The 27549-nt window shown below is 41.5% G+C and overlaps 1 protein-coding gene across 1 annotated transcript in view; it reads right to left on the bottom strand.

The window, feature by feature from the left end:
* LOC123519450 (F-actin-monooxygenase Mical-like) overlaps nucleotides 1–27549 on the bottom strand; it is a 98585-nt gene that overhangs the window by 21022 nt on the left and 50014 nt on the right. Inside the window, 8 exon segments of the mRNA XM_045280750.1 lie at nucleotides 5993–12075; nucleotides 17312–17426; nucleotides 17794–17968; nucleotides 19055–19094; nucleotides 19096–19161; nucleotides 19616–19754; nucleotides 22655–22828; nucleotides 26717–26876. Of these exon segments, the coding sequence (XP_045136685.1) occupies nucleotides 11988–12075; nucleotides 17312–17426; nucleotides 17794–17968; nucleotides 19055–19094; nucleotides 19096–19161; nucleotides 19616–19754; nucleotides 22655–22828; nucleotides 26717–26876 (957 nt within the window). The 3' untranslated portion in view covers nucleotides 5993–11987.

Below are 27549 nucleotides of genomic sequence, written 5' to 3'. Positions count from 1 at the left end.
GTTATGGCAGCTCATATTTAAGCTATAAAACACCACTAAACGCCACATATTTACCGAACACAGGCGCGGAACACACTTCAAACACAACGAAATATTTAGAGAAACCATAAAACACATCATGGAAGCGTAATATTATTTTTAGAGAATATATCAAAAAGTATTGGAACCCGCAGGTTGCCACGGGGGACAGGGTGGTGCTCGGGGGGGGGGGGGCCGGGCGGGAGGTAACATCCGGGAACACTGCAGCGCGGCCTCCATAATCCTTATGTTGCATTTATTATCTCACCACAACAAAATTAAGCCCCATCAGAAAACTTGCCCAGGAACATGCAATGGTAGAATAGTGGCTGCAATCTGACACATGTTTGGCTTACGGTGAGTCAAAGAAGCAAATAATAGCTGGTAATACTGACAACTGCTCGTTATACCCATCACCTTTTCAACATTTGGGCACTGTTTTCACTCTCATATGTAAAGAAAACCTACAAATAAGAGATTGGCCTTAGAAATACCTTAAATAAATGATGGTGAGGCGGTGTGGAGGGTCTTGGTGGTGAAGAGTTGCATTGCTCTCTTGTCTCGTCGCTGGTGCTGTAGGGAATGTCATCACTTCAGTTTGTGTGTGTGGGTGTTTGAGCGTATATGGGCATGTTGTGGATGTGTTGCGGGTGTTTGAATGTGTTTATAAGCAACACCAAACACCACACGGCCATCACCACCACTATGTTGTTGACATGGAGGAAACACCCGACCCACCACAATTCTTTCCCTCCTTACACACTAATCCCTTATCAACACCACTGCCACACCTTACACACCTGTTCCTTGGTGCATTAATAACCTCCACCACCTCTGTCACGGCACTGTCACCTCTATACAGGTTGAAAATATAACGGCACTCCAGTGAGATCAACCGTGTCTTGGCGGGATGTACAGACGCCATGAACAAATGTGGCTCTCTAAAGGAATTGACTCTCTTCTCCTTGCCCGCTATAAATTCCAATACTATGTCCTTGTATGTGTTAAATTTTCAGTGTTTGAAAATTATCAGGGAATTATGTGTGTAATATTCAGTGTTATTGTGATTTTAGTTTATTTAAGGATACAAGTAGCCGTAGGAAGGAGCTACAAAATGTCGACATTACCAAAACTCAACATTCACAACACACAATATATAAACCTAATAAATAAATAAATAAATACGAAACAACAAAAATAACACATAATCATTAAAAAGAGATGAGTGATGAGTGACAAAATATCGACATTACAAATCACGACATTCAAAACCAATAAAAAAGCAACATAAAAAAAAAAAAAAAATAAATAAATAAAATACAAAATGTGTGTGGTGATAGAATGGAAGAGAGCAGTGTGGTGTATGGTGTGTGGTGACAGGGGTGTGCGTGGTGATAAAGTGAGAAAAGCAGAGCAGTGATAGGTGACAGTGGTGTATGGTGTGTGGTGATGTGTGTGGTGATAGAATGAGAGCAGTGTGGTGTGTGGTGTATGGTGTGTGTGGTGATAGAATGAAAGAGAGCAGTGTGGTGTATGGTGTGTGGTGGCAGGGGTGTGTGTGGTGATAAAGGGAAAGAGAGCAGTGTGGTGTATGGTGTGTGGTGACAGGGCTGTGTGTGGTGTGTGGTGGAAGAAAGTAGAAATCGATGTTGGTTATGATGGGACGTGGATGACTCGTGGCCATAAATCTCATATTGGGGCAGGATTTGTCATAGAGACGACCATAGGATTTGTGCTAGACTTTGAAATCCTCAGTAATTTTTGCAGGGCTTGTTCAGCTCCTGCGACAAAGAGTTAGGTGGCCCCCAATGACACCTCCCTCTGTGGGATAATATCTTTTTTTCTTTTATAATGCATGTGCTTCCATGCCAGGTAATTATGAGAGAAAAAAAAGGGGAACACAGGTGCCTTTATCAACTTTGAGGAATTGACCTTGAATATAATCAGTGTAAGGTACATATCAGCCAAAGAAAAAACTGTACATTGTCACCTGAACATAAAAGTGTGTTATTCTCAGTATATGTAGTCATTGGTGTAAATATTATAATGAGGTACGATATGTTGGGCAACGTGGCGCCATGACGTGACAGGGAGTGGCAGCAGCAGCATCAGAATGGCGCAGGTGAGATATCTTTTCTTAATTCCTTCAATTACACCCTTTCCTCCCCCTCCTCTCCCCTTTTCTTCACGTCGTGGTGTCAAATAAGGGTTGTAATTTATATGTCTTTGGTCAAAATGGCGGAAATGTGCTTGGATTAGTGGTAATTGGCTTGTATTGTAGGAGTGCCTCAGGAATTTTCTAAGTATTGAGGGACAAGCTATTTCGTGTGTATTAAAGTCTACTGTTGTATTTGTTCGTTATTCCATTAATTGATGTGCTATTTTTTCACATTTCTAGCTATTCTATATTTCACCCAGCCGTATTTTTTGCCACATTTCGTATTTGATCCCTTATTTCTTATCTTTTCATTAGTCGTGACCTAAAACTGTCACTGAAATCCTTAATAGTTTGTTATCTAGTGAAAACCTCACCTGTGTCACTTATAAGAACTCTTGTGGCCGCTAATTAACCAATCTGATCAGCCTCGGTAAAAAAATTGCAGGTAAAATTGACTTCCTAGGAGACGCCAATTGTCAAAAGTATTTCCTAATTTGGCAACTCTTGATCAAACCACTTTATATTTGTTTGTTTATTTATTCTGTTATTATTTGTGGTTCCTTTATCCATTTATGGCAATATGGAGTTTATGCAGTTAGTAAAAAGACAAAGAAATGCGGAGTTTGTATATAAAAAGATTCTGTTGCAAGTATTTCGCTACACCGAAAATATTGATCGTTGCCTCTCTCTCTCTCTCTCTCTCTCTCTCTCTCTCTCGGCCTTGATATTCTACTTCCTTAGTTTATTATTTCAGAAGTGTTGGTTTAGCTGAGAGAGAGAGAGAGAGAGAGAGAGAGAGAGAGAGAGAGAGAGAGAGACTGTGGGTAAGAATAGAAATGGTGTAAAAGGGAGATAAGGATTGTGAGAGGGAGATAATTCTTCTATGTCGTCTCAGGTTCCGTTCATCTTTCGCATTTGATGTTCTCCCTCTTGTTTAGTTGGGGCCGTTTAGGCAATGGGTCACAGCTTTGGCGCCACAAAGGTGCGCTGTGCTGCTAAAGTTTTAGGTTAGTTGCGATGAAGGTGGTGGACTTGTGTAGGAAGGTCCTGGTGAGGTTGAGGGTTTTTGAAGGCCAGGATGGGATTGATGGAGCTGCCTGGGAGGTTAGGTTAGGTGTGTGTGGTTGTAGAGCAGTTAGTGAGTGAAGGAGTGCCACACATTGAGGTGGTGACATGAATGGTGATGGGGACAGTACAGCAGCAGCAGGTGTTCTGGAGTGTCAGGCTGTGTAGGGCACCAGAGACAGTGTGGAGAGGCAGACATGCCCAGCCTGTGCATGTGGATATTGAGGCAGGTCTGACCAATCCTCAGCCTGATAACTTCTTTTTTTATATTAGAAGGATAACCATCAATGGGCAACAAAAACCGAGAATAAAAAAAAAGTCCCACTGAGATGCCAGTCCCCAAACAAGATATGTAGTCAGGCAGGTGTGACCAATCCTCAGCCTGGTTACTTATTTTTTTTATTTCTTTTTCTTCTTTTTTTTTTTTTATGTAAGAAGGGCAACAAAAATTGAGAATTAAATAAAAAGTCCCACTGAGATGCCAGTCCCCAAGCACAAGAAATGTAGTCAGATATAGGAGTCATTTTTGCAGTGTCCAGGGCCCAGTAGGGGATCTAGACTCATCAGTGGTGTCCTGTCCCGTGTAATGTGCCCCAGTGAGGTGAAGTGTAAGGCGTCAGTCAGCATAGTGTCCCAGTGATGTCTGCAGGCTGTCTTGAGGTCAGTTAAGAAGTCAGGTCCGTATTCAGAAACGCTTTGCTCTTTCACCGTAACCATTTTCCAAGGCCACAGAGATGACAAGCAGGGTTTTCAAGTTAATAATGCAGAAATGTTGTCACTCTGCCTCTAGAAACATAAAAACACCATAAAGTTCCTGTCAGTTTAAATAAAGTCTTCTGAACAGTGGAGGTGAAGCACAGAAATGTTTGAGGATATGAGCTTCAGTCTGGACAGTAACTAAGTCAATGAGAGATGAGTGTGTGTCTTTTTTGCTGTCATCCATTGTGTTTCCCAGTCTTTTGATGTTACTAATCTCTCTCTCTCTCTCTCTCTCTCTCTCTCTCTCTCTCTCTCTCTCTCTCTCTCTCTCTCTCTCTGCCAACTGAATGTTCCACTGTGTTTTCTGTTCTTTTGATGTTACGAGGCACGTACTAATTCTGTCTCTCTCTCCATGGCAGTCAAACCTCCAGCAGCAGCGGGTGATGGTGGAGCAGCTGCGGAGAGAGGCGGGGATGAAGCGAATGCCGGTGTCAGAGGTGGTGGAGGAGATCAAGCAGTTTATTCTCCTCCACGAGCACGAAGACTCCCTGTTGGTTGGCTTCTCCTCCCAGAAAAATAATCCTTTCCGAGAGCGTGCCTCCTGCCAGTTATTGTAGTGCCTGGCCTCCCTGCATGTGGTGAGTGCCAGGGCAGGGATACAGTGCCTTGCCAGTTATTGTAGTGTCTGGCATCCTTATGTGGTGAGTGCCAGGTCAGGGATACAGTGCCTTGCTGGTTATTGTAGTGTCTGGCCTCCCAATGTGGTGAGTGCCTGGTCAGAGTCAAGCCCCTCAGTACCATGACGTGTTTCCCTATTCCTTCTGTTAACTATTTGGTGATTTTATGCCGCTTCAGAAACTCATGTGAAGAATTAAAATAGTGAAGACTGTGGCCATTAATCTTCTGTCCTCTATAGACTTTTCGTAACATCAATAAAATCGTCTAATCATAGCCAAACTCATGGTAAAAATGTGTCCCAGTACTGTAGGGCTTAAGAGCAATAGGAAGAGAAACTATGGAAAGAAAGCTCAGTTTGGCCCAAGCATTCTCTTTTCTGTTTGCATTTTAAGGACCATTAAAAGAATATTTCATTGCCAGTTATTGTAGTGGCTGTCAGTTAAGTCTATTCTGAAATCCTTTGCTCTCTCACCACAACTATTTTCCAAGGACACAGTGATGGTAAGCCAGGTTTCCAAGGGTGTTTCTCCTGTAGATATTGTAGTAATCTTGTTCATTGGTCACTAGATCAATTAAAAGAACACTCTTGAGAATTTGTGTCATTTGAAGTGAAGCCGTTTGAAATAGTGGTGTGATGGAGATGATGAGCCAGGTTTCTGAGGGTGTTTCTCCTGTAGATAATGTAGTAACTTTGATCATTTGTCACTAGATCTATTGAAAACACCTTTGAGAACTTGTCATTTGAACTGAAGGCTTTTGAAATAGTGGAGGTGCGGTGACAAATGTTTCTCAATATGCTCAGACTGTCTGGGTTGTCGTCGTCTTCCTCCTCCTCCTCCTCTTTTTTTTTTTTAATACACTGTGGGCTTTTCACAGGAATTTATGGGTAAAGGAGGTATTTTTAGGTACCTCCTGTCTTAATAAGTTAAAAAGTGGCACTGTGGTGGTATAATGGGGTATAATTTTTCCCTTGGGTTTTCCTGTGTTCCAGTGTGCCAGTTGTAATTTTTCTTGGCTTTCCTGTGTTCCAGTGTGCCAGTTGTAATTTTTCTTGGCTTTCCTGTGTTCCAGTGTGCCAGTTGTAATTTTTCTTGGCTTTCCTGTGTTCCAGTGTGCCAGTTGTAATTCTCTTTGGTTTTGCTGTGTTGTGCAGTGCCAGTTCTAATCTCCTTTGGTTTTCTTTGATTTTCCAGTGTTTTTAGTGTGCCAGTTGTAATTTGTTTCTTGTTTTTCCAGTGTTGATGGAGTGTTGCCTTGTGTTGCAGGGAGGCGAGTGCTGTGAGGGTCCAAGCAGTGTTCTGATCTCAGCGATGTTCTGCCTCTCCCCTGAAGCTTTGTGTCGTGGCTTAAGACTGGCAGGGAAGCAGCACAAACCACACACACACACACACACACACACACACACACACACACCATCCTAGAGTCAGATCATCTCTCAGGAGTCATACCACAAAGATAGTTTATAGAGAATGACCATCAATATTTTTTCGCACAGAGAGGACTAATGTTTATACTTGCGTGTGTCTGGTGAACTTGTAAACACTGTAGCTGTACTTATGAAGCTCTTGGTGACTCATATAGTGACCTTTTCCATCAGTATTCTCAGCCATGTGTGATCTGATCTTGTGTGTTCTCAGTGACAGTCTAACAGCTCCACCCTGCCAGGCTCTCTTCTGGCTTTGTAATCTGCTCCTTGCTTGCCTCTGTGGCCTGCCATTATACACCAAATAAAGTACTATTCTGTCTAACTCCTTTCATTGCCATTCCTTGGGTATTTGTCTGATATTATGGCCCATGCTTTGTTACACTTCACTGTTTTTGAAGAGTTTGAATAGGGTCTAGTTGAAGTGATGCAGGTTTTTTAGGGTGTTTCTGTGATTCTACTGACATGTTAACAAGTTTTCTGCATTATCAGTAGGACAAATACTGTTTTTAAAGGCTATAGTTTAAGTGACAGGTTTTAAGGCGTTTCTGTAATTTTAGTGACATGTATCTTCTGACTTCCATAGATACTCCCTAATGTAAGTAAAATTGTATAATCACACCCAAAACTCAAGGTCAAAATGCATCCCAGTACTGAAGGGGTTATAAATGCATACCTAGGTACCATTCTCTCAGTAACTTCTCTCACTGACACTCCTAGCCTGTCTTTACACACCAAATAGAATACTTACTCATAAAGTGGGAATAAAAGAGTGTGTTGCAAGATTTCCTTTACTTTGGAGCACCATGGTAAATAATGATACAAGCGCCAATTCAGCCTCAATGACACAGTGAATCAGTACAAAAGATATATAAATTAGAACAGGATTCCATTTACACCGGCTGGCCTCGAGTCACACGGAGCCGAGACCTTCATGACACATGGACTTAATATTGATTGCTACACGAAAATTATCTGCAGCTGCTCCAAGAAAACACTATTTATACCCTCGGGAAAGACAGCCGCCCACACCTGCTGTCCGTCTGTCTGTCTGTCTATACGTCTGTCACTGTGGGCCGACGTAAGACTGCCTGGGAGGTTCTTGAGTGTCAGTAGTCAAAGCAAAGCTAAATTTGGGCAGAACTGAAAACAAGCGGTTACGTGAAAACTTGGGAATATTCGTGCTGTTTGTGAATGTGTGTGTGTGTGTGTGTGTGTATGTGTGTGTGTCTTTGTGTGTACATGTGTCTGTGTGTGTGTAGGTGCGTTAACAGTGTACATTACTTCTTTTACTTAAGTTTCTATTTACAAATGCACAGATTAAAGCTAGAAATCGGTTAGGAGTAAAAAAAAACCCACTGTACGTCGGTTTTATCACAACAGAATCGTGGTGTAGGAGTGTACACATCGCCGACTGCTCTTTTTGTTATTGCTGCTCTCCACAACTAAACAAATCACACAACGCAGGAGAGAATAAGTTACCGTGACGAGGCGAGACGGCCGGCACCACACACGAGGAGCCGAGTCGCTGACGAGAGCAAGAAAGAGCCATGGGAAAAAAAAGAAAAAGTCGACATGTGAACTTGGAATAGCCTTGCTTGGGACACACCTGGAGGGACACTGCACACCTGACACACCCGCTCACCCACACACCTGCCTGTAAGGAGAGCTGGGGCAGGTGTCACAAGGGAGGGGTGAGAACTAGGGTGGCTTGTGGTTAACTGAAGCGCCTCAAATGAACCCGAAAGCTGCCGTCGTGAGTGAGTGAGTGAGTGAGTGAGTGAGTGAGTGAGTGAGTGAGTGAGTGAGTAAGTGGGTGAGTGAGTGGGTCCTCTACTCACTCACTGGTTTATGTAGTTTGATTTGAGAGGTTGAGCGTGTCAGAGATGAGATGAAAGGCTGGACCACTCGGAGAATTTCAACTGACGAACATTTACAGATTCTCTCACCTTGACGAGTGGCGAGTGACGAGTGGCAAGTGGCGATAATCTAGCGGTTTGTTTTACCCTGATTCATGAGTGCGGTATTCACATTGACGGAGAGAAACGCTGGAAAACACGACGAAATGTAGAAGATGCGCCAATGAAAGGTTGACAAGTGAGCTTTGAAGCCGTCATCAGAAACGCTTTGCTCTCTCACAACAACAAAGGCTCTAGTTGAAGACACTCATTTTTAAGGGTATTTTTTATGGTTTTGGTGATGAATTAGCAAGATTGTTTTGTTGATCATAAGGAGAAACTGTCTTAAAAACCTGGCTAGTCATGTATGGGGACTTGAAAATTGTTGTGGCGAGAAAGCAAGGTGTTTTTGAATGTGGCTGTTGATGTGAGGGACGAGTTGACCTAATGCCATCAATTCTCAAAGCCGAACTCGTATCTACAAATAAAACCTTTGCAAAAATTCTCCTTAAAAACTATAAAGAGACAAATTAAATGTAAATAAAATAGATATTTGCTGTGGATTTCAATTTACAATTTTCCTGGATTGAACTAAAATAATGGAAATAAAAAGAAAAATATGCTTCATTCCAATACACAAACAATTTTCCAGGAGTGAAATAAACATGAAATTAAAAGAAAACTATCACTCGTTCCGATACACAGACATTTTTCACAAAACATAACCCATTTGGAAACTGCGATTCATTTTTAACATAAGGACAAGGAGAAGGAAGAGGGGACAAGAGGAGGAGGAGGAGGAAAAGTGGGGATACAAGAGGAGGAGGAGGAGGAGATGATAGCCACCCCACACCACCCCTACATCCAACCTCAAAGCAACACCAGAATTATATGGACTGAGTGAGTTTTTTTTTCTTCTTCTTTATGTTTTTGTTGCCCTTGGTCAGTCCTCCTTTCTTGCATAAAAAAACTAAAAAAAAAAAAAAAAAAAATTATATATATATACTCATATATATAAAAAAAAGGACTGGTTGGCGCTGGTGGTGGTGCTGACATAATGGAGAAGGCACAGGGTTTGGAGGCTTGAATAATGTCACACAGGCAGCTAATGACTGTTCAGAGACCCTTCCCTCACTATCTGCTCTCTCTACCTTAGGAGCCAAACACTGCCCATCGAATGTCCTGTCTGTCCTACACGACCCACTGTACCCACCATGCACTGCTCCACAAGATCTATACATGCCAATATACATCCACAATACACATACATTTCCCTAGATTTTGGTGTGGAATGTGTCGAGGGAAATCACTCTTCCACAGTCAATGAAACTTAAGTGGCTATTTTCCAAGGCCACAGAGATGGTTAGTGAGGTTTTCAAGAGCGTTTCTGCACTTAGTAATGTAGATTTCTTGTCACTCTGCCTCTAAACTGTAAAAATGCCTTAAAAACTTGTGTCAATTTTGATAAAGCCTTTTGAAATGGTACAGGTGAAGTGCAGAACTGTTTGAGAATACCAGCCAAAACCACACCCCACATTCCTAGATTTTGAAGTGGAATTGGTAGAGGAAATCATTGTTACACCGTGAAACTAACTGATAAGGCCAACTCACACCCACATTCCTAGATTTTGATAAAGACTGGGTAGAAGAAATTGTTACAACCATGAAACAAACTAACTGAAAGCAAAAGACACCCACATTCCTAGATTTTGATATAGAATGGGTAAAAAAAATCATTACACCATGACACAAACTAATTAAAGACCCAAAAATACCCACACTCCTAGATTTTGACGTGGAATTGGTGGGATAAATCATTCTTACACCATGAAACAACCTGAAAAGACAAAAAAAACACCCTTATTCCTAGATTTTGATGTGGAATGGGTAGGAAGAAATCATTACACCATGAAAGCAACTGAGAAGGCTAAAACACACCCACATTCCTAGCTTTCACTGTAGAATGAGTGGTGTGGAAGCCTTTAAAACCAGACAGGACAACACCCAAGCCTTCAGTCCTTTTGTAATGTTACTGGCATAATGTTTGGCTCCTTGCATTTCAACACCAAGACTTTAATATCATCTGGGGCAGCTTTGAGACGCACCCAGTGGCAATCAACACACAAAACACAAGTCCACTTCATTTTAATACAGTAATGTTGGTCTGGTAAGGTTCAAGTCTTTATGCTTCAATACAAAGGTCCTTCAGTCTCTCAAGGAAAGTCTTAGAGACCAGACAAGCTGCTAGAATGAGTCAGGTTGGTCGGTTTGGCGTCCATATTAAAAAACACTTTGTTCTCTTGCCATGACTGCTTTCCGAGGCTGTGAATGAATAGCCGGGTTACCAAGACTGTTTTTCCTTTCAGTAACGTAGAAATTTAGCAAAACTGAAAAAAAAAAACAGGTATGAAACCTTGCTAAACTTCAACTAAAGCCTCTTGAAAGTAGCACAGGAGTGACGAGAAAGTGTTTTGGAATACAGGATTTAGTCTGAGTGTTACGTTGCAGCTGGTTTAGATTGGCTGTGTCTGCCGGTGTTCCTGCAAGCTGGTAGCATTAAGAGGCGGACGTCTGCAGCAGCGACGTCCACTCTCGGCATTCAGGCAAGGCTAAATGATGAATGGCTTTGCATAACGTTTGCATACGTGACGGAGCGGGGACTATATCGCTGCCCATTCATTCGTTACTCAAGCGGAATATTTCTCACTCATGATACTTATTGTCTGAACCTTCTGTGTTCCTAAATGTTTATATGAATGGGATAACTTGGCACTAGGAGAGAGAGAGAGTACACGGAGAGATGGAAAGAGAGAGAGAGCAAGGAAGAGGAGAGGAGTTCAGTTAGTTAGTAATACCGTACACACTTCCAAGTCACCTTTTCTGCACTGGTGGGTCAAATTCAGGCACAAAAATAAATGGAAATGAGCAAAAATATAAAAAATTCAGACTTCATTCCTTATATCTGACATTTTGAATACCTGGCTATGACACAACACAGGAAGCTTTATCAATTTCTCTGCACTGGTGGGTCAATTCAGACACAAAAACAAATGAAAATAAGACAAAAAATATACCAAAAATTCCATACTTCATTCATTATACCTGACATTTTGAATACCTGGCATGACACCGCAAACTTTCTCAACTATAATAAAAAAATAATAAAATAAAACAAATGAAAATGAGAGGAAAAAAAATAAATAAATAAAATAAATAAATAAATACAGGAACCGACGTCATCCACCACACACCTGACATCTTGAACACCTGGCTAACACAAAACACAAAACCATTCTTCAGCACTGGTGGCTTGACTTGACACAAAAATAGACCATGAAATTGAGAAAAAAAAAATCCATAAGAATCTAGACTTCATCCACCACACACCTGACATCTTGGACACCTGGCCATGACACAGAGAGAGGGAGATTTCAAGTCATATGTCCCTGTCTTTTGGCTGACTTCACTGATCTGTAAGGGAACTGGCAATCAAATGGACATTTTTTTTTCTAATTTTGTTGCCCTTAGCCAGTTTCCTCCTCATACACACAAACACACACAAAAAACTAATAATAAAAATTAAAAAACATAATTAATTTCTCTGCTGGTGGTTCAACTTGACACAAAAACAAATAAAAATGAGAGAGAGAGAGAGAGAGAGAGAGAGAGAGAGAGAGAGAGAGAGAGAGAGAACAGACATCACCTACCACAAACCTGACATCTTGAACACACAAAAAACAAATAAAAATGAGAGAAAATAAATAAATAAATAAATAAATACATAAAACCATTAAAACCAGACGTCATCCACCACAGCTGAACACCACACAGTCACCACAAACCAACCTTCTTCATTTCCTTCCTTCCTTGCACCAATATAATAACAAGCTGTGTCTTAGCAATGGGTGAAATAGAAGACAATCCCTGAATAGTCCTTTAACACACTGTAGCCTCACTGGGAGCTGCCTTGAGGGAAGCAGGAAGGCAGTAAGGAGTCACCCTCGAAATACACAAGTTCCCACATGAGCTTATACGAGACTTCAAGAGTTCACACGCCAGTTTCTCGTCTCAGTGGGGAGAGTTGGAGGCCTTTCCGCAGCATCACCGCCTCCAGATCTCGGTCCTCCTCCATGTACCTGCCGGGGATGAGTGTGTCAGTATCATGTGTTGGAAAAGCCTGTGTGTATCAGTATTTTGTGTGTCAGGAAAGGGAGCAGATAATTACTGTGAAAAGCCAATATTGTTTATAAGAAGAAGAAGAAAAATGTGGTATATAGAACATTTGATACATTTACTACAAAGCCAGAGTGTGTCAGTATCATGTGTCAGGAAAGGGAGAGTGAGAGACCACCTGTGGTAAAAAGAAAATTTGATACATTTACTCAGAGTGTGTCATGTGTCAGGAAAGGAAAAAGGCGAAAACATTTGAAACATTTATAGTACGAGTGTGTCAGTATTGTGTCAGAAAAGAGCGAGTGAGAGACAGCTGTGGTATGAAGGACATACCTAAGAAGTACAATAAAGCAGCAAAGGCAAGGTGTGGTATGAGGAACATTTGAAATACTGAGGACATTTTAAGGCAGTTTAGCATATTTTGAGGGCATTTTAAGACATTTAGGCATATTTTGAGGGCATTTTAAGATAGTTTGGCATGTTTTAATGGCCTTTTCAGACAGTTTGGCATGTTTTGAGGGCATTTTAAGAGTCTGGCATATTTTGAGGGCAAAACAGTTTGGCAAATTTTGAGGGTATTATAAGATTTAGGCAAATTTTGATAGCATTTTAAGTGTTTGGCATATTTTGAGGGCATTTTAAGAGTTTAACAAGTTTTGAGAGCATTTTAAGACAGTTTAGCATCTTTTGAGGCTATTTTAAGATAGTTTGGCATATTTTGAGGGCATCTTAAGACAGGTTGGCATGTTTTGAGAACATCTTTAAGACAGTTTGACATGTTTTGAGAGCATTTTAAGACAGTTTGGCATGTTTGAGAGCATTTTAAGAGTTTATACAGAACATTTTAAACATTTACTACAAAGAATGTGTCAGTATTGTGTGTGGGGGAAGGGAGAATGAGGAACAAGGTGTGGTATACAGAACATTTCAAACTTTTAACTGTGGCCAATAAATATACCCATACAAAAATTATAAAACTAAAAAAATACAAGCCAAACCCACAAAAATATTCTTGAAACTCTGACAACACAAGCCACAAAACAACTTTGAAAAATATATAAGTAAAAAGTAGAAATAAATGTCTTAATCCCTTCAGTACTGGGACATATTTCTATTTTTGAGATTTGTGTATCATTAGACCATTTTATTGACATTAGGAAGGGTCTATGGAGGTCACAAGATTAATGGCCACAGTCTTCACTATTTTGACCCCTTCACTACTGGGACACACTTTTACCTTGAGATTTGTGTACCATTAGACCATTTTATTGACATTAGGAAGGGTCTATGGAGGTCAGAGGATTAATGGCCACAGTCTTCACTATTTTAATCCCCCACATGAGTTTCTGAAGCTGTATAGAATCTTGAAATAGTAAACAAAGTGAATATGGATATGTCCTAGTACTGAAGGGGTAAAAAAAAAAAAATAAATAAAAATAAAATAAATAAATAAAACAGGCAATAAATAGTAATACGTATAAAAAAAAAAAAAAAAAAAAAACTAGATGTAACTAAACCACAAATAAATAAAATAAATAAATAATAATAATAAATAAATGAATAAAAAAGCAAGATGCAGCATTCAAAACAAGCATTAGCACACTCAGGAGAACAATTACCAACACAAACACTTCAAACACCACACAGAATTAATAGTAGCAGTAGTAACGGTAGTAACTTACATGCAACAGCCCGCCAATCACCACACCTGTTAGTAACGAGCAGGTAAGTAGGCAGGTGAGGGGAGGTACTGGTGAAACAAGCACTAATTAAAAAGATCGACATTTATTAGCAGGTTGTCATCACAGTTGTCAGCCGTGTTAGTAGTGGTGGTGGTGGTGGTGGTGGTGGTGAAATCAGTACATGGTGAAGCTTATAATGGTGAGTGAATCAATAGAAATCAAGACAAAATTAACTCTAGTGATGGTGGTGGTGGTGTTATTGGTAGTAGTAGTGGTGATATTTAGTATATTGGTGATGAAGCTAATAAAGATGACTAAATCAATGTAAACTATGACAAAATGAACTCTATATGAATCAGTGAGTGTAAAGGACGTTTATGTGGTGGTGGTGGTGGTGGTGGTGCTGGTGTTGGAGAGAAGCAAGGTGCGAGTGAGAGCAGGTGTTAGTGGTGGCTGCTGCTGCTGCTGCCACTGGGGTCACAAGGGCAGGCAGTTCCAGGACTTACAGGAAGGCCACTCTGAGGAGCCTTCTGAGTGCACGCTGGCCAGGGAGGAGACACAGGGAGGTGGCAAGAGGGTGGTGGTGGTGGTGGTGATGTGATGGTGGTTATGTGGTTTTGTTTGGACGTTTGGTGATGCGTTCAATGGGGCAGGTAAGTGGTGGTGGTGGTGGTGTCGTGGTGGTGGTGGTGGTGGTGAGTCTGTGGTCTGGTGTCATGTGGTTATGTTTTCTAATGATGCTTTCAATGGGACAAGCTAACAATTCTCTCTCTCTCTCTCTCTCTCTCTCACAACTCCTATTAACCTTCCCTCTTGTGTTAATAAAATAAGCAAAACAACAAATAAAATAGTGATACTTCTACGGACCCCTTCTGTTTCTACACTTCTCGCTATTTTGTTCATTGAAGGGAGTAAATATTGTCCTTAAGTCTACGAAACCTTGTCTAATTTTGTTCATGATCTTGGTACTAATTGTTTGTTCAGGGCTGTTCTATGTTAGGTAAGGCTGGACAAGGTGAGATGTATCAGAGGGGGTTAAATTAGGTAAGATGTGACACAGTACCAGTGGCGAGAGTGATGTGAGATGTGTCGAAGGTTGGTTAGGAAGAGTGACAAGTATGAGTGGGAGAAGTGAATGAGATGTGTCAGTTAGAGAAGATGTGACAAGAACCAGAGGGAGAAGCAAGGAAAATGTGTCAGAGGAAGTTGGCTGGGTGGGGAAGGAAGGTGCGATGTGTCTGAGGTTAGGTTAGGTAAAGGTGTGACAAGTACCAGTGGAAGACGTCAGTTTGTTAGGTAAGGTATGACAAGGAAGTGGAGAGAGAAGCAAGGTGAGATGTGACAAGTACTAGTGGAAGGAACAAGGCAAGATGTGTCAGGGAGGTTAATTAGGCAAGATGTGACAAGAACCAGTGTAGGAGGCAAGGTGAGATGCATCAGTTAGTTAGGTAAGATGTGACAAGAATCAATGGAGGAAACAAAGCAAGGTGAGATGTGTCAGAGGTTGGTTGGGTAAGATGTGACCAGTACCAGTGCTTAACATTATCAGGAAAGCAATGCAGTAAGTCTAGGATATTACTCAACAATTCACCATGACTCCACATTATGCACCATATTTAGAAACACTTCCCTTTCTCTTTCTCTCACCGTGACCATTTTCAAAGACCATAAAGATGATTAGCCGAGTTCTATAGAGTATTTGTCCTGTTGATAATGCAGAAAACTTGTCAACATGTCAATAGAATCACAGAAGCACCCTTAATAACCTGTGTCACTTCAACTAGAGCCTTTAAAAAGAGTATTTGTCCTGTTGATAATGCAGAAAACTTGTCAACATGTCATTAGAATCACAGAAACACCCTTAAAAACCTGTGTCACTTCAATTAGAGCCTTTAAAAAGAGTATTTGTCCTGTTGATAATGCAGAAAACTTGTCAACATGTCACTAGAATCACAGAAACACCCTTAAAAATCCACATCACTTCATCTAGAGCCTTTGAAAATAGTGAAGATGCAGAGCGGAAGTGTTTCAGAATATTGGCTTATAACTCTTACAGGTAACACAAGGCAGGGTGAGGAACAATGGGTCACCATACTAACACTACTCAACACTGCCACACCAGTCTTCACTACAACATGCTGCCTTCAACACCATAACACTATGACTACTAATGCAACTCTTAGACTACTACTATTACTAAGGATAAGTAGAATAGAGGAATGCAGTGTTAGGAACCATAACAATGAGGAAGAGGAGACTGCAATGCCTAACACACACAAGGCAGCTCCGTAACACAAGCATGAGTGAATCTGGCGTGGTCTACCTGGTGACATCAAAAGCCAGTCACAGATCGTTAATTAATCTCTTCAGTACTGTACGCGTTTCCATATTCACTCTGGTGACTATTTGGTGATTTTATACAGCTATCAGAAACTTATGAGGAGGGATTAAAATAGTGAAGATTGTGGCCATTAATCATCTGATCTCTATAGACTGTTCCTAATGTCAATAAAACTTTCTAATTGTATGCAAATCTGAAGGTAAAAATGTGTCCCAGTACTGAAGGGGTTAAAAAGTCAGTCACAGCTTGTTAATTAATCTCTTCAGTACCAGGATGTGTTTTCCTATTCATTCTGGTTAATATTTGATTTTATACAGCTACAGAAATAAATGTAGGGATTAGAATAGTAAAGACTGTGGCCATTAATCTTCTGACTTTAAAAGACCATAATGTAAAAAAAATCTAATAATTTCTTCATTTATATGCAAGAGGGGAAGCAAACCAAGGACAACAAAAGATTAACAAAAAAGGGCCCACTTGAAAGCCAGTTCCCTTAAAGATGAAACCGAGTTATCCATAAGTCTGGGACAAACATCTTGAAACATACCCAAAAAATGAAGGTAAAAATAAGTCTCAGTACTGAAGGGATTAAAAACATGAGTATCAGAATGAGTATATCAGAATGGTGAGGGTGGTGGTGCCTCGTCCCCTAGGAGTGAGAGGAGAGCCTGTATATATGGCAGGAACCACACCGCCACCACCACCACCACCACATAGCCACAGATGGTGCGTAGTGTGGAGTTGACACCCTCGCCATCACCATCACCATACTGTCTCACTGACGGAGCAGGTGTGGACAGACTCGAATAAGGCGTTGGTGAGGTGAGGCTAAACCGACGACGTGATGAATGCAAGAGGTCAGGTGGCAGACTCATCCAGCTGGTCAGGTCAGGAACAGTGGAGCGTCTGACCCGACCCAGCTGACTGTACAGGCCGGCTTGACCCAATGCATGCTGGGAGTGGGTACCAGCGCGGCTACGTGGGTCAAGGTCAAAAATGCTTGGTCTCCTTGATGGAGGGTTGGTGAAGAGACTCATGCAATTTAGGGCCAAGGCAAGGTCAGAGGTCAGGGGTGTGGTGGGGGGGGATGGGGTGATGTGGGGAAGGTGGAAGCATGAGGCAGTGGTGATGGTGGTGGAGTTGGAGGGGGTGGAGGGAGTGTGGTAGTGGCCGCACCTCTGTCTGTCCTCCTCCAGCATGGTGACCAGTGCGTCCTTCTGCTCCAGGATACTCAGCATCTCGGCCAGGATGGTGCCCTCCCGGTCGATGTCTTCGCGGGACTTCTCGTGTTCTGAGGTGAGGAAAGGACGTCAACAAGCGGACACAGTGAGGAACAGTCCTGCTACACTGCTAAGGTCCGTGGCACAGGCAGTATAGGCAAATGTTGAGGGTGCCATCCATCTAGGGGGCACTCCAAATGGGGGCAGAAAAAAATGTAACTTCCACTATTCTTAAAACTAGTTGGTATTATTTGTTTTGATTGGGCAATTGGTCTCTGGAAATAAAACAATGACCAAGATTAAGCTATTCAATTTCTTGTGTGTGTGTGTGTGTGTGTGTGTGTGTGTGTGTGTGTGTGTGTGTGTGTGTGTGTGTGTGTGTGTGTGTGTGTGTGTGTGTGTGTGAGTGTGTGAGTGAGTGAGTGAGTGAGTGCCTACCAGAGAGTGCCATGCGGTGCCTCAGTTCGTGCTCCAGCCTGACATGCCTGTCCTCCAGCTCCAGCTCCTTGGCACGCACCATCAGCTCCTGCTCCCACCTCACCAACGCGTTCTTCTCGTGCACCATCGCAAACCAGTCGCCCATCAGCTCTGCCTCGTCCCTCTCCACGCCACCCTGCCACACACAGACACACATACAGTCAGACGTGCACATCATCACCCACACTGTCATCAACACATCTTTCATTTACTAATTTTTCTTTTCATGTAAGAGCGGAAAACTGGATATGTAAAATTTAAAGAAAAAAAAGATCCACTGAGTTACCAGTCCCCTTACTGATACAAGCATTAGCCACAATAAAGGGGTAAATGTCTTGAAACTTCCCTCTTAAATGAAGTTGGAAATACAGAAACAGGCAAGGAGTTCCAGAGTTTACCAGAGAAATGTACGAATCACTGAGAGTACTGGTTAACTTTCTAATCACTCTGGGACATCTTCAATTGTTCTACAGCCATTTAAAGTCCTGAAAATGGGTAGGAATTGCAAAGAGAACTTAATAAGGTCAGAAGAGGGTAAGAGGGGTAAGAGAAGGGGACAGAGAGGGCTAAAAATAAAAAAGAAGTCAAAATAAAAGAACAGAGAGACTAAGAAAGAACAGAGAGGGCTAAAAAGAGGAAAAAGAGCCGAGATGGGATAGAGAGAAGCTAAGATGGGACAAAGGGCTAAGAAAAAGGAACAAGAAGGCTAAGATTGGACAAAGAGGGCTAAGAAAGAACAGAGAGGGCTAAGATGGAACAGAGAGGGCTAAAATGGGACAGAGGGCTAAAAAAAGGACAGAGAGGGCAAAGAGAGAAGAGAGTGGGCTGAGAGGGAATAGAAAAAAAAAAAAAAAAAAAAAAACAGGAGGACTAAGAAAAGGCTGAGTGGAGGGGCTGAGAGGGCTAAGAAAAAACAGAAAGAGTTAAAAAAGAACAAAGGGCTGAGAAAGAACAGAGATGGCTGAGAGAGAATAGAAAGGGCCAGGAGGGGACCAAGAAAGGGCTGAATGGAGGGGCTGAGAGGGCTAAGAACAGAGAGGCCTAAAAGAACAGAACGAGGGCTGAGAAAGGGCAAAGAGGACTGAGAGGGAATAGAAAGGGTCAAGAGAGAACCAAAAAGAACTGAGAGGAAGGGCTGACAGGGCTAAAAACAGAAAGAGCTAAGAAAGAACAAAGAGGGCCAAGAGGGGACTAGGAAGGGGCTGAGAGGAGGAGAACTTACTGCTTCTCCTCTAAGGGCTTTCTCTGTGGCTACACCTCTCCTCCAATTCTCTTGTCTTCACCTCACACTCCTCCAGCTGCCTCTGTATCTCCTGCGCCATCCTCAACCTGCAGGAAGGACAGGAAGAGAGTGGGTCAGTATTCAGAAATGGTTTATTCTCTCACCATGAATGTTTTCTAAGGCCACAGAGATGACTAGCAGGGTTTTCAAGAGTGTTTCTCCTGTTTATAAAGTGGAAATGTTGACACTCTGCCTCTAGAACCATAAAAACATGCTTAAAAATACTTTATTCTCCTGCCATGACTATTTTCTAAGGCCCACCACAATACCACACAACACCACTACATCACCACACAACACCACTGCACCACATGGCACCACCACCACTCAAAACAAACACAAATACACTATCACCACAACACCACACAAAACACATAACACCACCACAAAAAACACAAATACATATCACCACCCCCACAACACCACACTGCCATCACACACCACCCCCAAAACACCATACAAACATGCTATACTACCACTACACACCACTCAGCACCTCACCGTTTGAGTTCCGCCTGTCTCGCTGCCTTGAAAGCTGCACTACGCTGTTTCCTGCCGCTGGAGCCTGACCACGGTGCCTGCTGCCCGCGCTCCAGGGTGCCGGAGGGGGTGCCAGCATCCTCCTCTGACAGGCTCTCCTCTGCGGCAAGAAAGGAACGTCACACTCAGGCACTAACACGGTGGCACTGTTCACTGTATTTAGAAATGTTTACTCTCTCACCACAACAATTTTCCAAGGCCACAGGGATGACTAGCCAGGTTTTTAAGACAGCTTCTCCTTTTTATAAACTAGAAATCTTGTCAATCTGCCTCTAGAATCGTAAAAGCACCTTAAAAAAATATCCTCTCTTACTACGATAATTTTCCAATGCCACAGAGATGATAAGCCAGGTTTTCAAGAGTTTCTCCTTATGACAAACTAGAAATCTTGCCAATGTATCACCAGAACCATAAAAATACTCTTAAAAATGCCTTTCCCTCTCACCACAGCAATTTCCCAAGCCCAGAGAGATGACTAGCTGGGTTTTAAAGACAGTTTCTCCTTGTGGTAAACTAGAAATCTTGCCAATGTATCACCAGAACTAGAAAAATACTCTTAAAAACACGAGCATCTTCAACTGGAGTCTCTGGAAAGTAGTGATGGTGAGAGAGCTAGGCATTTCAGAATACAGGCCTGTGTCTATTGGATGCCACTGTTACAGCACCATATTTGTTGTTCAGTGACAGAGTTATCATGTTTTGTAGCATTTAAATGGTTCCTTGTGACTTTTATTGAGGATTCTAAGTGATGTTTTAAGTTTAAGCTGAAAATTAAGCTGGTTTTTATTATTTTTATTATGTTTTGTTGCCTTTCAATGGTTCTGTGTGACTTCTATTGAGGATTCTAAGTGGTGCTTCAAGTTTAAGCTGAAAATTAAGCTGGTTTTTGTTATTGTTATTATTTTTGTTGCTTTTGGTTCTTTTCAAGTGGTTTCAAATTTTAAGCTGAAAATTAAGCTGGTTTTTGTTATTGTTATTTTTGTTGTTTTGGTTCTTTTAAAGTGATGTTTCAAGTTTTAAGCTGAAAATTAAGCTGGTATTTGTTATTTTTATTATGTTTTGTAGCCTTTAAATGGTTCTGTGTGACTTCTATTGACGATTCTAAGTGGTGTTTCAAGTTTTAAGCTGAAAATTAAGCTGGTTTTTATTATTGATTTTTCATTTTTTTCTTACTTTACTTCTTTATGATTTTTTATTGAGAATTCTTTGAGCGGTTTCAAGTTTCAAGCTGAAATGTAAGTTGGCAATGACTCGACATGCTATGAGTCAACTTAAACTAATAAAAACTTCACTTACAGACCATCATTAACTCACATAAACTACAACTTACAGGAAAAACTTCACCTGTAACTTGACTTTCAAACTTCCTAACTTATAAACAATATTTTTCTCATTGAACACTTAAAAACTTATCTTAATATTCTATGATGGCCTCTACTCTTTCTTTCTTCCTTCCTTCCTTCCTGTACCTCCACCACATACCACACACCATTCTTCCTACCTTCCTGTACCTCTACCACACACCACACACCACACACCATACTAAAAAAAACAATCTTAATATTCTATGATGGCCTTCACTCTTCCTTTCTTTCTTCCTTCCTTCCTTCCACATACCACTCCACCACACACCACTCATCACACACTACACTAAAAAAAACAATCTTAATATTCTATGACAGCCTATACACTTTCTTCTTTCCTTCCTTCCTTCCTGTACCTCCACCACATACCAGAAACCACACACCACACGAGCAGCTGTGGTGGAGGGAAGGAGGCACGTTACTTGTTAATACCTCAAAACAATTCAAATCCCAGGCAAATATAGTTTCATGACCCAAAAATGCTTCAAAACTTGGGCCATTGTTGATATTTGCTGTGTGGTTGGCAGTTAGCAGGCAGAGTGAGGCAGGGTGACATAGCAGGGTGAAGAAGAGTGAGGCAGGGTCATGAAGGGTGAAGTGGGGCGAGGTAGTGTGAAGCAGGGTGATGTAACGTGAAGCAGGGTGATGAAATGTGAAGCAGGGTGAGGCAGGGTGAAGCAGAGTGAGGCAGGGTGATGAAATGTGAAGCAGGGTGAGACTGAAGGCCATTTCACACTGGATGCAATGCTAGGCGGGACACATGGCCATGTTTACACCAAAGCTATGTCTGTCTAGAAGGTTTCATGTGAACACACTGACAGCCTGACAGTGCCTTGAGTTGAGGGGTCAGGTCACTGGGGTCAGAGAGGTGTGGGACAGTGGTAGGTGGCAGGTGGGCCTCTGGAGATGAGAGCACAGAGGCAGACTCCCAAAGAGGCACGAGGCATCCAAGCATAAAAAAAAAAAAGAAAAATAGTATAAAATAAAGTGAAAAAAATAAATAAATGAAATAAAAAGCATGAAAAAAAAGGCTATGGCTGGAAAAATTGCCTAATCTTGGAACTATTGTGAGTAGTGTGGCGGGTGTGTCCCAGAGCAGAGTTTAGCATCTGGTACAAACACAGCTGTTGGAAATGCACTGAGGTGAATGTAAGCCACTTAGCTTCAGCCCGCGTGTGTGGTGTGTCTTGCCTCCAGTGTGAAATGGCCTTCAGAAAGCTAGAGAGGCAGGGTGACATAACAGGGTGCACACTCACACAGACCATTGAGAGTGAAATGAGAGTGAGAGAAGCTATAATGAAACACTGATTAAGACACACACACACACACACACACACACACACACACACACACACACACACAAACACACGTCATTATTTCTTTACATGAATTTAAACACTTAAGAACAACAGGCAGGTGGTGGGAGCAGGTGAGTGGAGCAGGCAGGTGGCAAAACACAGGTGACTGAAACAGGCACGTAACTTTAAACAGGCAGGAACAAACAGGTCATTAAAGAGAACACGGAAATTTAAACAGGCAGGTGAGAAGACTCGTTAAAAAGAGACAAACAGGTGAGAAGATAGACAGACAGACAGACAGACAGGAGATAGACAGACAAGCAGGTGTGATACTGTACCTTCAATCCGTGGCGAGACAAGGCAGGGTTGGTGGGAGCCTGGCCTCAAAATAACAGTGATGGCAGAGTGGGAGGGGAGGGAGACACACACACACCGCACCATAGGGGAACAACACCACAACACCACAGACCACACCATACAGTATCCACCAGGGACACACACAGAGGCCGGGAGATGTCACAGGGGGCAGGGCAGGGCAGGGCAGGGGGGGAGGAGGTTGAGGATACAATAAGTACAGGGACAAAATTGATGCTTGGATGTACAGGGCTGGGGAGTTACTGGGCTATGTTGGGGCTGTTTGAGGCTGTGTTGGGGTTACAGGGCTGTGTGAGGCTGTGTCAGGCTATGTAGGACTGTGTGAGGTTGTTTGAGGCTGTGTAGGGCTGTGTTGGGCTATGTAGGACTGTGTCAGGCTATGTAGTCCTATATAAGCCTGTTTGTGGGCTGTGTGGGGCTGTGCTGAGGTGTGTGGGACTGTGTTGGGGCTTGTGTGTGTGTGTGTGTGTGTGTGTGTGTGTGTGTGTGTGTGTGTGTGTGTGTGTGTGTGTGTGTGTGTGTGTGTGTGTGTGAGAGGTACTGGAGTGTTAGCAGAGATGGATAAGAATGAATGGTATTTTTGGGAGTGTTTTGAAGGAACTAGAGAGGTTGAAATAATAAATAATGAAGGAATAAGGTGTTTTTGATTGTTTTGAAGTTATTAGAGAGGAAGAAATAATAAATAATGATGAAATAAGGTTTTAAAGTGTTCTGAAATTATTTGAGAAGCAGAAATAATGGATAATGATGAAATAATGTTATAGAGTATTTTGAAAGCACTAGAAAAAGATAACTAGACATGTACTGAGAAATAAATGGATTAGAAAAATGAATAGAGACAATTTTAAAAGTATATGAATGGATAATGAAATGTCTTAGAGTATATTGAAAGCACTAGAAAAAGATGACTAGACATGTACTGAGAAATAATGGATCAGAAAATGGATAGAGAGAGAAGAGTAATTTAAAAGTATATGGAGGTGGGGTGGGTTACAGTTTAAAAGGTTACAATACATCCCAATGCATTAGATCCTGTCACTAGAGGCTACTCAGTCACATTCTGCCTGGCTAGGTGCACCACACACTACTTGCCAACACTACAGGGTGACTTGGTGGCAAAAAAGAGGTATGCTACTGATGCTCAATTGACTGTCTGTGTTAACCCGTTCAGTACTGTGACACTTTTCTACTTTGAATTTTGTGTAAGATTAGGTGATTTTATTGACATTAGGAAGGGTCTATGGAGGTTGCAAGATTAATGGCCACAGTCTTCACTATTTTAATCCCCCACATGAGTTTCTGAAGCTTTGTAAAATCACCAAATAGTCACCAAAATGCATATGGAAACACGTCATGCTACTGAAGGGATTAATGGCCATGGTCTTCATTATTTTAATCACCCAAATGAGTTTCTGAAGCTGTGTAAAATCACCAAATAGTCACCAGAATGAATATGGAAATGCATCATGGTACTGAAGGGGTTAAATACATCAGTGGGTGGATCAATCAATGGAAATAAATCAATACTTCAAGTTTAGGCTACAAAAATAAATATTCTCTATGGCACAAGACAAGTAATAAAAATGTGGTTATCAAAATATGCAGTACTGGAAATAAATAAATTAATAACACTCTGGTCTATAAGAAATAAATGCTGTAAGGAAAGACATACATTAAAAATAAAATGGATTATTTCACACAAACAGGTAAAAAAATGTAAATAAATAAAAATGCTAAATATGTATCACCAGCACGCCTTCACACACAAACGAACACACAAACATGGGGAAAGAAAACGAGAGATAGACAGATCGACAAACAGACTAGAAAATAAAACGAGATAGATAGATAGATAGTTAGATAGACAGAAAAACAGGCGAACAGACAAAACAACTACATTAATCGCCCCCAAAAAAAAAATAAAATAAATAAATAAATAAATAAAATAAATAAAATAAATAAATAAATAAAAAACTGAATACATTAGGTTAGGTTAGGACAAGACCAGGCATGGCTGACACACACACACACACACACACACACACACACACACACACACACACACACACACATACACACACTTAACCAATCCTGGAGTGCACTGGTAGGGGGAAGAGGGGGAAGAGGGTGCACAGAGCACACAGCACCCTGCCACACCCCCCAGGGCACCACCAACACCCAGGGGCAGCAGTAACACTTATAGGGGGCTGGTGGATGGCAGGGTTGTCTACCACCAAGGGGGGCTGATGTGGCCTAGGTAGGGAAAACTGGCAGGGTTAACTTGTGGTGAGTTATTAAAGGGTTTGCACAAATTTATGGACCTTTTTAGGACATGGCAGGGAACAATACGGATGAATTTGTGTGTAATCTGTCAATATTTTGTGTGATTTCTCTATAAACTTGAAGGGCCCAGACCTAACCTAATCTAATGTAACTTGCAATGTGCTATGAAACGGTCAGCACAAATTTAGGGACATTTGTAGAGAACGATATTAAGAATTTGTATATATTTTGTGTATAAATCTCCCTATACACTTGAAGGATCCAAACCTAACCTAACTTGTAGTGTGTTATGAAAGGGTGAAAGGGTTCGCACAAATTTTGGGATGTTTTTAGAGAACGATCTTTTGTGTATATTTTGTGTATAAATTTTTCTATAAACTTGAAGAACCAAAACCTAACCCTAACCTAACCTAACTTTGTGATGTTATGAGGTTTGCAAGAATTTATGGACCTTTTTAGGGAATGACAGGGGACGACATGATGAATTTGTGGATAATTAGTTAATATTTTGTGTATAAATTTCTCTAAGGGCCCAAACCTAACCTAACCTAATGTGTGGTGTTATGAAAGGGTTTGCACAAATTTAGGAACCTGTTTTGAGAATGATATTAAAGAATTGTCTGTATTTTGCATAATTTTTCTATAAACTTGAAGGGGCTAATCTAACCAAACCTAACCTAACCTAACTAACCTAACTCAAACCTAGCCAAACCTAACCTATCCTATCCTAACCTCACCTCACCTAACTTAATGTAACTTGTGGTGTGTTACTGAAGGATCTGCACAAATTTAGGGATCTTTTTAGGGAAGGCCAGGGAACGACATGACAAATTTGCTTATAATCTGTGCATACTTAGCATAATCTCTCCATAAACTTTGGGAAACAGTAAACAATTCATATTTTTAAACTTTCCATCACAAGTAACAATTTTGTCTTGACTCTGGAAGGCACAGCGACTTACGACGAGCTTCACTTTGTTCTCCATTACTAGTTGAGGCTTCACTGAGTTACAGAGAGCTTTACAAGGCTTCTTATTACTAGTTGAGGCTTCACTGAATTATAGAGAGCTTCACAAGGCTTCTATATTAGTAGTTGAGGCTTCACTGAGTTATAGAGAGCTTCACAAGGCTTCCTGTTACTAGATGAAGCCTTCGTGAGTTCAGGAGAAGCCTACACGGTCCTCTATCACTATTTGAAGCCTCCCTGCTGCCATTCTGCGCCAAAATGATCGTGTCTCAAGAAAACACTCGACAAACAGCAACTTCCCCGTAAACAAATGCGAAATGAACACAAAAACACACACCAGACATAACTGTTCACACACACACACACACACACACACACAGAAGGATGAGAGAAAGATGAAGAAAGAACAGAAAGGAGAATGGGATATGGATGTAAAGAAGGATTGGAGGAGGAGGAGGAGGAGGAGGAGGAGGAGGAGGAGGAGGAGGAGGAGGAGGAGGAGGAGGAGGAGGAGGAGGAGGAGGAGGAGGAGGAGGAGGAGGAGGAGGAGGAGGAGGAGGAGAAGGAGACAAAGGAGAAGGAGGAGGAGGAGAAGGAGCAGCAAAGAGAAGATAAAGAGAGAGAGAAGGAGAAAGAGGAAGCAAAAAAGAAGAAAAAAAAAAAGAAAGAAACACAGACAAAAGAAAGGAAAAAAGACACAACACACACACACACACACACACACACACACACACACACACACACACACAGACAGGCAAAGGTTAGTGTTAGTCACCTGAGGCTTGGGGAGGTGATGAGGACTTAGTAAAGGATGAGGGGAAGAGAGTTAGCGGGCGGCGGGAGGGGGAGGTGGGGAGGGACAGGGCTGCTCGGGGGTCCTGGCCATCCCTGGGGCTCGCTTCATCCACACTGGTAGACCGACCCTTGTCACTCTGCTGGAGAAATGGATGTGCGGATCATGAGATGGGTGGATAGATAGATAGATAGATAGATAGATAGATAGATAGATAGATAGATAGATTGATAGATAGATAGATAGTGTGGTAAATTGAATATGGGTAAATTTAGGTTAGGTTAGGTTAGACATCTGTTCCTTAATTTTAGCTAACTTTCTACTTTTTTTTAGGGAACCAACACACAAGTGGACATTTTTCTTTTAATATTTTGTTGTTCTCGGCTGGCTTCTCTCACAAAATAATAAATAAATAAATAAAATAAATAAAAAGATGAGTGGATGTATGGATGGAAATGGATAAATAGCTGTAAATACCTCAAGGGAACTGTATTTTAAAGCGTGTGTGTTATTTATATCCTGCGGTGACTAAAAACAACGCAGTGACATGAACATTGCTTGGCAGGAAAAGTGTAACCCTTCGTAACAATCCTTTCTCTTACTCTTTTCTGGATGGATAGATAAATAAATAGATGGATAGATATTGCAGTGTGGTAAATTAAACATGGATGGATTTAGGTTAGGTTAGGTTAGGAAATGGATGAGAAGTGGATAGATGAATAAATAAATAGATCTTGTAATGTGGTGGATTGACTACAGATGGGAATAAATAAACAAATAAATGATGCAAATGAAGAAATATCACACACACACAC

The sequence above is a fragment of the Portunus trituberculatus genome, chromosome 7 (genome assembly GCF_017591435.1).
Source record: "Portunus trituberculatus isolate SZX2019 chromosome 7, ASM1759143v1, whole genome shotgun sequence".
Classification (NCBI taxonomy): domain Eukaryota; kingdom Metazoa; phylum Arthropoda; class Malacostraca; order Decapoda; family Portunidae; genus Portunus; species Portunus trituberculatus.
Note: the sequence above shows the minus strand (reverse complement) of the source record. Positions and strands in the feature narration are given on the sequence as shown.